Raw genomic sequence first — 14405 nt, 5'->3', positions numbered from 1 at the left:
TGTCAAATCATATTGAAATTGATTGACATTTTATTAAGGAGATATTTGAGAAAGGGATAGTCTGCATTAGTTATGTGCCCTCACAGTTCAATGCTGTACGAACAAAAGAACTTCACAGCTCAATGTTTCGTGAGTTCACATTCAAGCTGGGAATGGATGATATCTATTCCGCAGCTTGAAGGGAGTGTTGAATGAATAACCTTAATTATATCTGTGCAAAACCTAACATTAATTATATCACCTAATATCTAGAGATTTAGTTACATATATTTTTATGTATTATTATGTATTATTTAAGGATTTAGTTAGATTTATTTTTTTGAATTGTTATTTAGGGATTTAGTTAGTTTTTTTTGTATTAGAAAAGACACATGAATAAAGAATTATCATGTCTAGACTTTAATTGTTCTTCAAGGTTGAAGAGCCTTGTGGATTGCTTCTAGATCTTTATAATCCTTCCATGATCATAAAGGTCACATTGCTTCTAGATCTTTATTATCCTTCCATCTACCATATATTATGGCAGTGGCTGATCCTTATACTACATATTTCAACCTTATGTAAACAGATATCATTAAGCCTTTCAAACAGCTTACTTAATGAGGCAAAAAATGAGAAGTACAAGGATTTGCGTGCACTTCTTCAACTTCTTTCGAATCTTTGCTCAAAAGATCTGGTAAGAAATTTCTGTGATAGATTCTATGTTACATCTGTTATGATTTTGTTGACAATCAGAAATTGGTTATTGTAGGTTGATTTTTCATCTGATAATTCGGATGTGCCAGCACCAGATATTTCTCAGGTAAGTTGATTTGCAGCCTGTGAGTCAAAACAATACATTAATAATATGCTTGTACCATATTTTCAACACCTGTTTTTGCAGGTCGTGTACTTCGGTCTCCACATAATTAGTCCTTTGATATCTTTGGATTTGTTGAAATACCCAAAGCTTTGCCGGGATGTAAGTTCTTATTCTGTTGAAATAACGACAATCTACACCATTGTGCATAAGGATGATGTATACTCTGCTCCTCTGCAGTACTTCTCTTTGTTGTCGCATTTGCTTGAGGTTTATCCTGAAACTGTTGCAAAACTGAATCATGAAGCTTTTGCTCAAGTTCTTAGGACTCTGGACTTTGGTCTCCATCATCAGGTACATAAATGTTTGGCAATGACTTCCAGATAAGACATGAACTTATATTGTTGGTGTTTGGTTGATGGACTTGAACACATTGAAACCTTGATAGCGTGAGAAGCTTTGATATTAACATCAATCAATCAATCAAATAGAGTTATACTAATGAAAATGATCTGAATGAGACTTCCATCGCGTAGTAGCCAGAATGTTATTCGATTGGAGTTGGTGTGAGCAAATGCTGGGAAAAGATAATGAACTTCATTTTCATTTTTCTATTGTTTGGATTCAGTGTCACCAATAGTTGGAGTACATTGTAGCACCACAAAATGTTGGACAAAAGATAATTAACTTCATTTTCTTAGAGTTTGGACTCAAATTCAATGTCACAAATTGTTGGAGCAAAATCTAGCACCATAACGTTCTTGAATTTTCAAGTGCTTGTTCATATTTCATTCTCTCACTCTTTCCCTGATTTGGCAGGACATAGAAGTTGTTGATATGTGTCTCAAGGCTCTAAAATCGCTTGCTTCATACCACTTAAAGGAAATCGCTGCAGGTAATCTTGGATTGGACTCTCAAGTGATTACGAGAAAGGACGGAGGTGAAGCTGTGCAGGAAGGTGTTCTGAGCGGATTCCTCAAGTCTCTACTGCAGTTGCTTCTTTTTGAGGATTACAGGTAAACAGACACCTCAACTTGCCTATTATTCATGTGCTTAAATGTAATCTTGAAGACATTTTTCTGATCATATTTGTTGAGTTATAAGTTCTTTTTTTCATTTTTAATTTCATTAAAATTTTCAATTTCATTAAAATTTTCAATTTCAAGCCTCTAATGGCCTCTCATCACTATCCTCATCAAACCCATCTCCTCCGGAACCATCTTCCCCCCACCTGTTGCTACGGTGGCGATTTCACGACTCCCTGCTTTCAAACCCACCACCCCTCTCCTCCGCCGTCGCTGTCTCCCTCTGATCCTCTTCTTCAAGCTCTTGTTTTTCAAATCCTTCAATCTGCCCAATTTCAGCACTATTCTCAGTACCCAAGTCTTCGTACCCAGAAATTTCAATCGCATTACCAATTTCAACACCCAATCCCCAAAATCAGAAGTGCTTTTGTGAGCAAGAACTTCCCCAAGTCGTCCACCATACTACCATCTCCTCTCTTTTCTCCCGCATTGAAGCCCTCTAATCCTCTCTCCATCATGTTTCGTTGCAATCTCTCTGGCAAGTTGCCGCGAGTATAGTTCAGATATAGATGTCCATTTTACCCGGACCCGCCCCGAACGAAGAGGGGATTCTCCGTTTAGACAAGGAATGGAGGAGGGAGTGGGGAACATTTTTTCTCAGTTAGATAAATGGGGCTGGAACGGGATTATATTTCTCGTCCCGCCCAGTTTAGTATAAATATATTTTCAACACATTATATATATATATATAGAATATACATACGGGAGAGAAAATGACATTAGAGGGGATTGAATATAAAACCTCCAGCCTGATACCAAATTAAATAAAAGCTTAAGCGGATGGATTATGTTAGATTTACTTATAATAATCGTTTTACAAAAAACTGAGTTTCTCAATATACAAGCTTCCATCACATTTAAAGAACACAGGCTGACATTTTATTCTGTTCTATGTTGTACCAGCCCTGACCTGGTGGGGAATGCAGCCGACGCTCTCTTTCCTCTAATTCTATGTGATCAAGGACTATACCAGGTAATCTACATTAATAAAGTTGTCCCATACCATTCTATGAGCTTTGAAGTATCTGTTGATTTTTCTTTTAGCTATGATATGTGATTTAACATATGGTTGCTTTGAACATTTGTCCAAATCTGTGAATATGGAAGGTGGATAGGTCATTTATAGAGGCATTTATCAGTTTCTGCTTTTATGATCTCCTCTGCCATGCTCTTAGTTAAATCAATAATTGTTTTTTGTGACAGAAATTAGCCACACAGTTAATAGAGAGGCAGGATAATCCAACATTCAAGTCGAGGATTGCAAATGCCTTGCATACTCTGACCAGTGCAAACCAGCTTTCTTCTGTGCTTGATCGTATAAATTCCCAGAGATTTAGGAAAAATTTACACAACTTCCTTATTGATGTTCGTGGTTTTTTGCGGACAGTTTGATATCTTGATATAATCCGTTCTGTCATGGTGCATTCTCCAAAATTATCCTCAGCCAGAAGTTAGAAACAGATGCTGGCAGTGTTGCTATGAAGATTGAGCACTAGAAGGCTTCAGCTAGCTGCTCTCTTCACTCTTGCAAGGAGATGAACTACAATTTCTGATGCCCTTGTTTCAGGTAAGAACAAATTTAAAATTTGAAGGATTTTCTGCTGAAAAAGCTCTCAGTTGTTTCTCTAAATATGGTGCATTATTGGCTTTGGTTTGGTGTTGGAAAATAATCCCCATTTTATGTTGTTTGGCTGTGGTTAGGCTGGAATGTGATGCAATTTTAGTTTAGTTTAGAACATTATTGCAATTTGAAGGTGATTGTATAGTTTTGCTCTCTTATAGTTTTGTTTTCATCTCTACAAACTTGTAATTGAGAACAGGAGATTGAAAATTTCAAGACGATTCTTCGAGACTTAATTTGATCGCTTAGCTTAGCATAAGATTCGACACTGTAAAAAGATTGGTTGATCGCACATTTTCATAAAATTAATCTAGAAGAAGAGTTCATAAATAAATCTTCGCTTTTTATACATAGATATAGGACAAAAACGTTTGAAGACATTAGAATGGTGTTCTTTATTTACCTAAAATCTCTTAGAAAATGGTTGAACAGGTGTTGAACTCGATTTATGGTGTTACGTGTTCACTATGGTAGGTTGCAAGCACATTCAAGTTACATTCTACTTGAACCATATAAAATTTGAAAGAGTGAGATGTAGATGCAAATAAGCGGTAATGAGTCTCGCCTAATTGACCAACTCCGAATTGATTTTTTCTTCTCTAGAGCGTTCTTCCATTAACGTTTCCATTTGCTTTCATAGCTATCTTACCCAAAGTATGTTGGCTCTCGTAACCAATATCTTCGCCCTTTTTTCTTCTTCTCGAGTTTTTCTTATTTTATTTTGTGCCATTTTTCACCATTCATACTTTTATTCATTGAATCATTGATATGTCATTGAGTTTATTATATTTTTTTTCAAATAATCTACTCTTATACAAATTAACTTGTGACATGGTGAACGGTTCAATCTAATTTTGAAGTAGAATGTGTGGTATGGTTTAAATTTTGGACCTGAAAAAGAATTAGTAGTTTGGATCGGAGAACCGGCTAAATACATTTAGCCTTTAGCCTTTATAATTAATATGGAGATTAGAAATGTGCCATAAGTTGTTTACAATAGCAAACATTTTATTGCTTCACAAGTGATAGCAAATTCCACAGAAATAGATAGAGAGCTTTGTGTGATCAGTAGCCACTTTGAAGTGGATACCCACAAACAAATTGCTGCAAAAGGCCCAAAGGAAGAGTTTATTAGTGACATAGAATTAAGTTTAAACAAGAATCATTAAACTATTAATTCTTGATCATCACCTTAATGCAATTTATGGTGTAATTAACATCACTTGCTGATATTTGATGATGAACAACCATTCTAATCCTGCAAAAGTTTTGGTTTTGTATCATTATATAAATAAAAGATTAAATATTTTGCAACACAATGTTTTAAAATGTTTGAGGTTATAGAGGAGACCTTGATGAACTTTCTTGCATCAAAAGAATGCCATGTTCTTCCAAGTTCTTACACAGTGACTCTGCTGAGATTTTGGAGTCTTGTTCGATCTCAAGAAATATCTAATCATACAACAAAAATAATTACTATAACATGAAGTTAATGAGGCTAAGCGGAGCGTGAAATTGGGTGGGTGATCAAACAGAAAATATAATCTCATCTCCGAATCACGTTTAGCTAACAAGGACTTCCTCTCCCATTTTCGCTCCATTTAAGTGTAGGTTATTGCACGTTAAATTAATATCTCTAATTATCTCAAAGATTATACGTTTATATGTAATTGTGGTATTTATAATAATAAAGAAATAAAAAATTGTTCAGGGCATGTTTGTGTTAATACTCAGAAAGGTTCTTTAAAGAAATCTAAACCAAAGACATTATAAAATTTTGATAAAAATACTCACGATGTTTGTTTCAACTGATTTTGGATCCACCTTTAATCCGTTGATTTGGTTCAATTCACATGTATAATATTAACTCCATGAGATATAAGACGAAAAGAAAACGATAAATAATTGAAAAGAATGAAGAAAGCATATAATGTTACTAGCTAGTAGCTTGGCATTTTGATGATCGGTTGCAAGTTTTGGAACATTGTCTTTGATAGCAACAAGCGCAGCTGCACAAAGGATGCCTATCTGCCTCATTCCTCCTCCCAATGTTTTTCTTACCCTTTTAGCCTAATATTATACTCGACCATTTCAACCACTCTTATCAAACAAGAAATACTTTCTAAATTATAATTTTTTCTTATTAATTACGTGATCCATACCCAGAATTTAGACTAGGATTTAGAATTGAGATTCAACATTTATGGCCCTGACATTGTCCTCCGACATGGTTACGTTACTATAAAAACTATCCCCATAGATCAACATGAGTCATTTTAACATAATTTGTCATCACTCGCGTACGTTTTTGGAAAATTCAACATGGATCTTTTGAGTATAGTTATTTCAACGTGAATGCTTTTAAGGTAAGCAAATAGCTCTTTTACTTAAGTCCTTTGTAAAAATTTTGACCACATATTTCACATACGAATGGTTTGTTCATTTAAAGTGGCTTATATTGACATAGTGACTAAAAATTCAAAACAATACCTTGGCAATGAAGCTTTTGGAGCCGACAATAACTGACCCAACAGGTGCACCTAAACCTTTTGATAGACACACCTAACAGAGTCAAAAATAAAAGTTATGTGACGAAATGATGTATTGTTATAGCTAAATTTTCTCCCTACATTAAAGTTTAAAGCACATTACACTTAAACTTACTGATACTGAGTCAGTCGCTTGTACCAATCGATCAACTGAAACTCCAAGTGCCTATAAATAACATTTGAAAAATCTCGTAACTAAGTAATAAAAAAGGGATCAAAGATCAAATCTATAGATTATTAAATTATTATATACTCGAACTCTTGATACTATAAGGACTAAATTTCTCATCAAAGGCTCATCAACTTTCCTTTATATTAGGGAATACTCACGATTGAAGCGTTGAAAATACGAGCTCCATCAATATGAAGTTTCAGATCATGTTTCTTAGCTAACTCTCCAACCTTATCAATATATTCTACGTGAAGACATTTGCCACCAGAACTGCATTGTAATAAAGTTTTCACTCGTCATCCTTCAACTTTTCTTGCCACTAAAAAGATGATACTCATAAAAGCTTTTCTTACTTGGCATGTGTATTCTCTAAACAAATGAGCCTAGTTGTTGGGAAGAACAGCTCTCCCTTAGGATTTCTAATGGCAGCTTCGATCAAATCAATGTCCATTGTTCCATCATCTTTGTTCTTGACTGTTCTTGAATGGACTCCTCCAATGGTTGCAATGCCTCCATTTTCATAGACGTGGATATGGGAATTGTCTCCAAGAATCACTTCACTCCCTCTAATGTCACAATGTACAAGAACACTTATGAGATTCCCCATTGTGCCTGATGGAACAAATAAAGCTGCCTCTTTCCCCATCAACTTTGCCATCTCTGTTTCTAACTTGAGGGCTAAAGGATCGTTGCCCAACACATCGTCGTCTACCTCCGCAATCGCCATTGCAGCTCGCATTGCTTCGGTCGGTTTTGTGACGGTGTCAGATCGTAGGTCCACATTTCTTTTCACCATCTTAGTCAACTATATTATCAAAGAGTTCATTATAAGAACATTTAAATTTCTTTTGATAACCATTTAGTTTTTTTGTTTTCTACTTTTTTACTCCGTTTTCAAACATTAATTTTGTTTTACTTCTATATTTTAATTCAAAAAATTAAACACTTTAATAGATATTATTCGCTTTGACTTATTACATATTATCAGTTTCACTGTTTTTAAAATGCGTCTACTATGGAGAGGGTCTAGTCCTACTCCGACCAGTGTCTCGCACCGTCTAGTAACTAGTTATGATACCATTTGTAAGAGCTCAAGCCCACCACTTCTATTATTTTGTTATCTTCGGTATGAGCTTGTTTTTAAATAAAAAATTATATTTTTCAAAAAATAAGTCAATAGGATCGAGGTGCATAACGAAACATGCCTACATACAAGATAACAGGTAAAACGACGAGCAATCATCAACTAACAACAAAACGATAATAGAGACTACGGGTCGGTGGGAAGAAAACATAACAAAAAAAAATGAAGGTTTTGTTGTTCTAACCTTTTGGATAAGGAAATTACACGACCAGTATTTGATCCTATGAAATACCCACAAAGCTGGAGGAAATTGAGGGTAAGGTTTGAAATTAATAGCCCTTTTGGTGTTGCAATTTGGGTGGGATTTTGAATTATAATATATATTGAGAAAAGCTGATCCAACTTTGCTGGCTGCTCCACTTTTTCCACATAACAACTTCAAATTTTCTTCTTTTTTTTCTTTTAATATCTATTTTATCATGCGTTTTTGTGATGTATGATGAGTATCGTTTCACTCGATTATCATCTTTAATACATGATTTCATGCATGTTGTATATCATATGTCATGTAAACGGATTACTTCTCCGATATATCATATACAGATGCTTGTATCATTATATCATATATGTTTTTTTTTTTTTTTTTGTCCTGCAATATAAGTGTACGCTAATCCATAATCTGGCTTAGAGGGTACGTATACGAGCCCATCTAATGAGTCCATGCACAAGTACGCGAACCGTAAGCCCATACAACCTTCTCAAAAAAAAAAATACTATGCATAATTATTCGAGATTATTGATGTTAAATAGTTATAGATTAATGCCTAATACTATATATGATAGGGTAATGGGTAAGGATAAGGATCAATAAAGTTTGGCTTTTAAGGGCATTATTAGTGCATCACTTATTATATACTTTATACTAACTTCCAATCAAATAAGGGTAAAGTTAAATGTGACATTTATTTCTAAAACTTTATTGTATAAATATTTAAAAGATTTCCATTTATTCCTTGGATGGTCACTATTTAAATTTTTAAGGCTAAATAAATTTTTGAGTCTCAATATTTGAATTTCTTTGAATCCGAGCTTTAAACACTAAAAATAGACTAACGCTCGAGAACGAAACAATCCCCTCTAGACTACGCAACTTTTGAACACTTTGCACCTCGACCGATAGTCTACAAACACTTGAAAGAAAAAAATAAGGGGAAAAAAATATAAAAATACTCCGTAAATAATCTACTTGTAGATTTTCATGCATTCGATCTCTAATAGGGTTTCACGAGCTTTTCTCTAGGCTAGTTAAGGTCTAATCGTACAGCTATGTGAACTACTATATAGGTTTCAAAGTTCTAGAAACAACCCTCATATGTCACCAAGGCCTCTTTAGGGCCCTATAAAGAATCATGGCTTCAGCCATTGACTCGTTTGTACACGCAATAGAAGTATTCACCCCAACATCTACTTATGTAGTCTCAAGTCTCTTTCCAAGGTCGATTTACGAAATTACGATGTTAGCCTTAACCCATTTCTGCATGCAATAGAAACACTCACCGTAAGATAAATACATGTGTAGTCCCAAGTCTCTTTTCAAGACCGATTTATGAAATTGCAACATTAGCCTTGACTCATTTCTACACGCAATAGAAACACTCACCTTAAAATAACTACTTGTGTAATCCCAAGTCCCCCTTTTAGGACCAGTTTACATAATCTTGGTGTTAGTCTTGACTCAGTTTCTACATAGAGCTAGCTACCCATGTAGTTCGAAGTCTCTCCTCACTAACTCCTTTGGGCTAATCCAATTTCTGATTGCTCTCCATTCTAGGCCTCTGATCGCCACTCATGATTCTAGTATACTAGGTCTATTAGAAACGTACTGTCCTCAGTCAACATAAATATCGCTTTACCTCTAGTATCCTAGTCTTAACTTGGTTCACTCGTGCATGCTTTGTTAGAGAGAGATTCCTATCGATCATCTAATGCACAAAAATCATAATCTAAACATACAAGCAAATTCAATGGGAAAATAATATTCATCAATCGTATGGAGCACAGATCGCAATATCTTATCTCTCATTCTAACACGGTGAAAAACACATAAATCAACATGCATTGTAAATTCTCATCCGAGGGACATTTTGGTAATTTTTCTTAACATATCTAGCATTTTCATTGAAATAGCTATTCTAGAGTCTTAAACATGCATATCCTAAGACAAGATATGCTCACATGCTTACGCATTCTAGTGATCCCTACAAGTATTATTTAACATAGTCTGAGCCCTACTTGGTTTCAAAACCCTAGGGAAAAATTTGATCCGACAATCTAAAATCTGATCCCACCACAAGGAAAAGATAACACACGAGTCACTTCTTACACTTATTTTGTAAGAGCCCAAGCCCACCACTAACCGATGTTGTCCTCTTTCGAGTTTTCCCTCAATATTTTTAAAGCGCCTATGCTACGGAGAGACTTCCACACCCTTATAAAGAATGTTTTGTTCCTCTCTCCAACCGACATGGGATCTTACAATTCACCCTTCTTTAGGACTCAGCGTCCTCACTAAGACTCGTTTCCCTCTCCAATCGATATGGGATCTCATAATCCACCTCCCTTCGAGGCCCAGCGTCCTTGCTGGTACACTCGTTTTCCTCTCGATTATACCAATTCAGTTTGACAAGAAAGACCATATTTATTGGAACGATTATGTAGGGATTAGAAGTGTTCTACACACCCACAATAGGCACATTATTTCCCATATGCATATGCATATGCATGCATATATTGAGCATACGAAGATTAAGCAGCAACATTGCTTCATAAGTTCTTGATTAGTTGCCACCTGCCGCTGCTATTCCACTCAGAGTTTGCTGCAAAACCCAAAGAATTTGAGAAAGGTGTGAAAACTTATTCTTAGTTTCGTTTAATCGTTAATGTCTCGAAATCGTTTTATGAACATATGATTTCTTTAATAATTATGAATGAAAATGTAATTAACAATATAAATTATCACTATATAATTCACGATATTAAACCGTTTGAGAAATATAATTAGAATATTTAAAGAATGAGTCGGTAATAGTCACCTGAAAACAAGATAAAGTATACTCCACATCACTCGTTGAGATTTGATGATGAAGAACCATTCGAGCCCTGCAAGTAAAGTTTAATTTTTTTAAAAAATATATTAGATAAATAAAGAATTGGAAATAATGTTTTATTCTCCTCCTTAAGGTTTCCACACCTTTACGAAGCATGAATGCTCCGTTCTTCTCCCCAACACCCTTACAAAGATTGCTTTGTTCTCTTCCCCTATACTCTTACAAAGAATGTTTCGTTCTCCTCTCCAACCGATGCGGGATCTCACAATTCATCTTTTTTAGGGGTCCGGTGGTAGCGCTTCGTTCTCCTTCCCAACACTCTTACAAATAATGCTTCGTTCTCCACCCCAACACTCTTACCAAGATTGTTTCGTTCTCCTCCCCAACACCCTTACAAAGAATGTTTCGTTCTTCTCCCAACACCCTTACAAAGAATGCTCCATTCTCCTCCACAACCGATATGGGATCTCACAATCCACCTCTTTCGAGGCCTAGCACACCACTAGCAACTTTAAGACAAGTCTACTAGAAGGGTATGTTTGGTGTTTTTTTTAATTTGAAAAAAAAAAAAAAGCTTGTTAACAAATAACATTGATACTTTTGTTCTAAATTCTATGCTTTTTAAAAAGTAATTTGGAGTGTTTCCCAACCAAAGACAAAAAGCATTACAAACACTTTTTGCAATTGCTCTAAACCCCACTTTTATGCTTCTCCAAAGGGCATATGCAAATGTTCAACAGAAGTTATCCCAAACTGAAATTTGAGTATTAAAGAATATAAGAACATAAAAAGATCAAAGGGTTGGGATTTTAGGATAACCTTGTTTTGCCGTCTAGCATCATAAAAATGCCACGTTCTTCCAAGCTTTTACACACTGTTTCCACTGAAATTTTGCTATCTTCTTCCATCTCAAAGAATATCTAATATCATATCACACAAACATTTTTAAAATGTTTCATATTTGCATTTTCATCATATCATACTAATTTTATCGAAAGATACTCACAATGTTTGTTTCAACTGATTTTGGATCCACCTTTACTCCGTTGATTTGGTTCAATCCACCTGTATAATATTAACTCCACGAGATATAAGACAAAAAGAAAAAGATGAATAATTGAAAAGAATGAAGAAGATGATATAATGTTACTAGCTAGGAGCTTGGCATTGTGATGATCAGTTGCAAGTTTTGGGACATTCTCTTTGATAGCAATAAGCGCAGCTGCACAAAGGATGCCTATCTGCCTCATTCCTCCTCCCAATGTTTTTCTTACCCTTTTAGCCTAATGTTATACTCAACTATTTCAACCACGGATATCAAACAAGAAACACTTTCTAAATTATACGTTAAATTTAGATTTGATATTCAATAGTGTTATGTCATTTCAGGATATTTTGTCATTACTCACGTATTTTTTAAGAAAAATCTACATATCGTTTCAAAATTTTTCACTAAAATTCTTTGAATGGGTCACTTTCTAGGAAAATTGTCTGAATTAGTCATTTCAACATGTTTTGTCTTCACTCGATTTCTTGGAAAAAATTTATTATCTCACCCACATAGGATGGTTCAAAGCAATATCTCAAGATCGATTTCCTTTCAATATTGTCTTAGTTCATTTATGTACTTTCATTCGTTGAGATGCTGTAAAAAGTTGTTTTCGAATAATTTATCTATCCAAGTTTTATTTTTTTAAAAAAATGTTAATTCAAATTATTTTTTATGCCAAGAAAGATCTTAATTTAATTTATTTTGTTCAACCTAACTTTTTTTCTTTGACTAATACATTTTGTTAAGTCGATTTAATATTCTCTCTTTTTAAATATATATATTTTTTTTCCATTTCTCTAACTTTATTGTATTTAACTTCTCAATTTTTTATTTTAATTTCATACACTTCTCTTAACTTTTTAAAATTAAAAAAATTGAAAAAATCAAAACCATCGATGACTATAAATTCAAAACGTTACCTTGGCAATGAAGCTTTTGGAGCCAACGATAACTGACCCGACAGGTGCACCTAAACCTTTCGATAGGCATACCTAATGAGTTAAAAATAAAAGTGGTGAGATATAATAATGTATTATGATGAATGGATTTCTTCCTCTATTAAAATTTAGAACACAATACACTAACTTACTGATACTGAGTCAGCCGTTTGTACTAATCGATCAACTGAAACACCAAGTGCCTGATAATAACGTTTAAAATTCTCTGTTGTAGGGTTAACTTTTTTGAAAGAAAAAAAGGGTTACTTTTATAGGAATATCCTATCAAGGACATTGTTTATATATAAATATATATATATATATATATATATATATATATATATATAATTATAGAATACTTACTATTGAAGCATTGAAAATACGGGCTCCGTCAATGTGAAGTTTAAGGCCATGTTTCTTAGTTAACTCTCCAACCTCATCAATATATTCTACGGGAAGACATTTGCCACCCGAACTGCATTTTCATTCATAAGAACTAATTAAAAGTTGGCTAAACAGTTTAAAATACCCTTAAACTTTTGAGTACGTTTAAGTTATGCAAATAAACTTTGAATTTGTTCCGAAAAAAGTAACCCATGTATAAAATCAGATGGCGACAAATGGTGACAAATGGGTAAAAAATTTTTGTCTAAACAAATAGTAACACTACCATCTTAATTTTCTATAAAACTATCATATCAATAGAGAAGTTTTTTTTTAAAAAAAACAATTTCTGTAATAGTCCAAGCGTCTACTAACAGATATTGTCTATTTTTGTTCGTTACATATCGTCCTCAGTCTCACCGTTCTAAAAAGCATCTACTAGAGGAGGGTCTAGCCCTACTCCAACCAGTGTCTCGCACCGTTCAGTGACTGACTCTGATATCATTTGTAACAGTCAAAACAGACATTATTTGCTAACACTGGACTTGGACGGTTACAAATGGTATCAGAGTTAGTCACTGAATGGTATGAGACACTAGTTAGAGTAGGGCTAGACCCTCTCCCTAATAGACGCGTTTTAAAACCGTGAAGTTGACAACGATACGTAACGGGCCAAATCAAACAAAATCTACTAGAGGTAGATATTTTTTAAAAAAACCAAACCTATAATTTAATCTTACAAGTTTAGCATCCTTACTTGGCATGAGTATTCTCCAAACAGATAAGCCTTGTTGTTGGGAAGAACAGCTCTCCCTTAGGATTTCTAATGGCAGCTTCGATCAAATCAATATCTATTGTTCCATCATCATTGTTCTTGACTGTTCTTGGATGAACTCCTCCAATGGTAGCAATGCCTCCATTTTCCAATATGTGGATATGGGAATTGTCTCCAAGAATCACTTCACTCCCTCTAATGTCACAATGTACAAGAACACTTATGAGATTCCCCATTGTGCCTGATGGAACAAATAAAGCTGCCTCTTTCCCCGTCAACTTTGCCATCTCTTCTTCCAACTGCAAGGCTATCGGGTCGTACCCCAACACATCGTCATCAACCTCCGCGATCGCCATCGCAGCTCGCATCGAATCAGTCGGTTTCGTCACCGTGTCAGATCGTAAGTCCACCTTTCTACTCACCATCTTCATCAATTATGTTGTCAAAGAGATTAATTATCTCCCAAAAAATTGGAGGTTCAAATTTACTAACTCCGTCACAAACAAAAACATAAAAATTTCACTCACCTTAGATATCGACGATTTAGATTGAGCTGTAAATGAAATTTATAGCTTTTTCTCAATATATTATCGAATAAAAAGACACAAAAATACTCATTTATCCTATGCTTTTGAGGAGAGAAGAAATAGAAGAACATGAAGAAGCAAAACCGAAATGAATTTGTTTGGTAAGAAACTACCGAAAGATCCAAGGCTTCACGCTTCTCACGATAATTTGGATTTGTATTGTTCGATATTTGAAATGCTTTTTGGATGTGCTAAAAGAATATGAATAAGGGAATCTATTTTGAAGAAAACAAAAGAAAAAAAAAAAAAAAAA

General features: G+C 34.5%; 3 protein-coding genes across 5 annotated transcripts in view; 1 reads left to right on the top strand and 2 right to left on the bottom strand.

Moving 5' to 3' along the window:
- Positions 1-3732, top strand: part of LOC111466059 (exportin-4) — a 32095-nt gene extending 28363 nt beyond the window's left edge. The window contains exons 26-32 of the mRNA XM_023110634.1: positions 569-676; positions 752-802; positions 884-961; positions 1040-1153; positions 1619-1815; positions 2788-2857; positions 3088-3732. Of these exons, the coding sequence (XP_022966402.1) occupies positions 569-676; positions 752-802; positions 884-961; positions 1040-1153; positions 1619-1815; positions 2788-2857; positions 3088-3276 (807 nt within the window). The 3' untranslated portion in view covers positions 3277-3732. The remainder of the gene's footprint in view (positions 1-568; positions 677-751; positions 803-883; positions 962-1039; positions 1154-1618; positions 1816-2787; positions 2858-3087) is intronic.
- A 730-nt stretch (positions 3733-4462) lies between these two features.
- LOC111466135 (probable low-specificity L-threonine aldolase 1) lies at positions 4463-7682 on the bottom strand. Its single transcript, XM_023110736.1, has 10 exons — positions 7555-7682; positions 6580-7031; positions 6385-6496; positions 6170-6220; positions 5996-6067; positions 5443-5575; positions 5300-5358; positions 4857-4957; positions 4697-4763; positions 4463-4609 (listed from the first exon to the last, which is right to left on the bottom strand). The coding sequence occupies exons 2-10, from the start codon at positions 7020-7022 to the stop codon at positions 4571-4573; spliced, it is 1077 nt and encodes a 358-aa protein (XP_022966504.1). The 5' UTR covers positions 7023-7031; positions 7555-7682; the 3' UTR covers positions 4463-4570.
- Positions 7683-9988: 2306 nt separating this feature from the next.
- LOC111466119 (probable low-specificity L-threonine aldolase 1) lies at positions 9989-14321 on the bottom strand. Of its 3 annotated transcripts, XM_023110727.1 has the most exons (11): positions 14266-14321; positions 14093-14118; positions 13548-13990; positions 12770-12881; positions 12559-12609; positions 12389-12460; positions 11568-11700; positions 11424-11482; positions 11237-11337; positions 10403-10469; positions 9989-10186 (listed from the first exon to the last, which is right to left on the bottom strand). In XM_023110727.1, exons 3-11 carry the CDS (start codon positions 13988-13990, stop codon positions 10148-10150), a joined length of 1077 nt encoding a protein of 358 aa, XP_022966495.1. In that variant the 5' UTR covers positions 14093-14118; positions 14266-14321; the 3' UTR covers positions 9989-10147. The 3 variants fall into 3 exon arrangements, with proteins under 3 accessions (XP_022966495.1, XP_022966485.1, XP_022966477.1); XM_023110717.1 differs by lacking the exon at positions 14266-14321 and having other exon boundaries at positions 14093-14233; XM_023110709.1 differs by lacking the exons at positions 14093-14118; positions 14266-14321 and having other exon boundaries at positions 13548-14085.
- Positions 14322-14405: the final 84 nt, after the last annotated feature.

This window comes from Cucurbita maxima, unplaced genomic scaffold (assembly GCF_002738345.1).
Source record: "Cucurbita maxima cultivar Rimu unplaced genomic scaffold, Cmax_1.0 Cma_Scf00002, whole genome shotgun sequence".
Taxonomy (NCBI): Eukaryota; Viridiplantae; Streptophyta; class Magnoliopsida; order Cucurbitales; family Cucurbitaceae; genus Cucurbita; species Cucurbita maxima.
The sequence above is the reverse complement of the archived record's forward strand: the minus strand, read 5'-3'. Positions and strand labels throughout refer to the sequence as shown.

Excerpts from the sequence above, each read along its gene's own strand:
- LOC111466135 (XM_023110736.1), bottom strand. The coding sequence starts at position 7,022 with ATGGTGAAAAGAAATGTGGACCTACGATCTGACACCGTCACAAAACCG. Across the intron at positions 4,958-5,299 it reads AATCAGTTGAAACAAACATC|ATATTTCTTGAGATCGAACA; the intron begins GTGAGTATTTTT and ends TTGTATGATTAG. Across the intron at positions 4,764-4,856 it reads ATGCAAGAAAGTTCATCAAG|GATTAGAATGGTTGTTCATC; the intron begins GTCTCCTCTATA and ends AAACTTTTGCAG.
- LOC111466119 (XM_023110709.1), bottom strand. The coding sequence starts at position 13,996 with ATGAAGATGGTGAGTAGAAAGGTGGACTTACGATCTGACACGGTGACG. Across the intron at positions 12,882-13,547 it reads TTGGAGAATACTCATGCCAA|TTCGGGTGGCAAATGTCTTC; the intron begins GTAAGGATGCTA and ends ATGAAAATGCAG. Across the intron at positions 12,610-12,769 it reads GTATTTTCAATGCTTCAATA|GCACTTGGTGTTTCAGTTGA; the intron begins GTAAGTATTCTA and ends CGTTATTATCAG.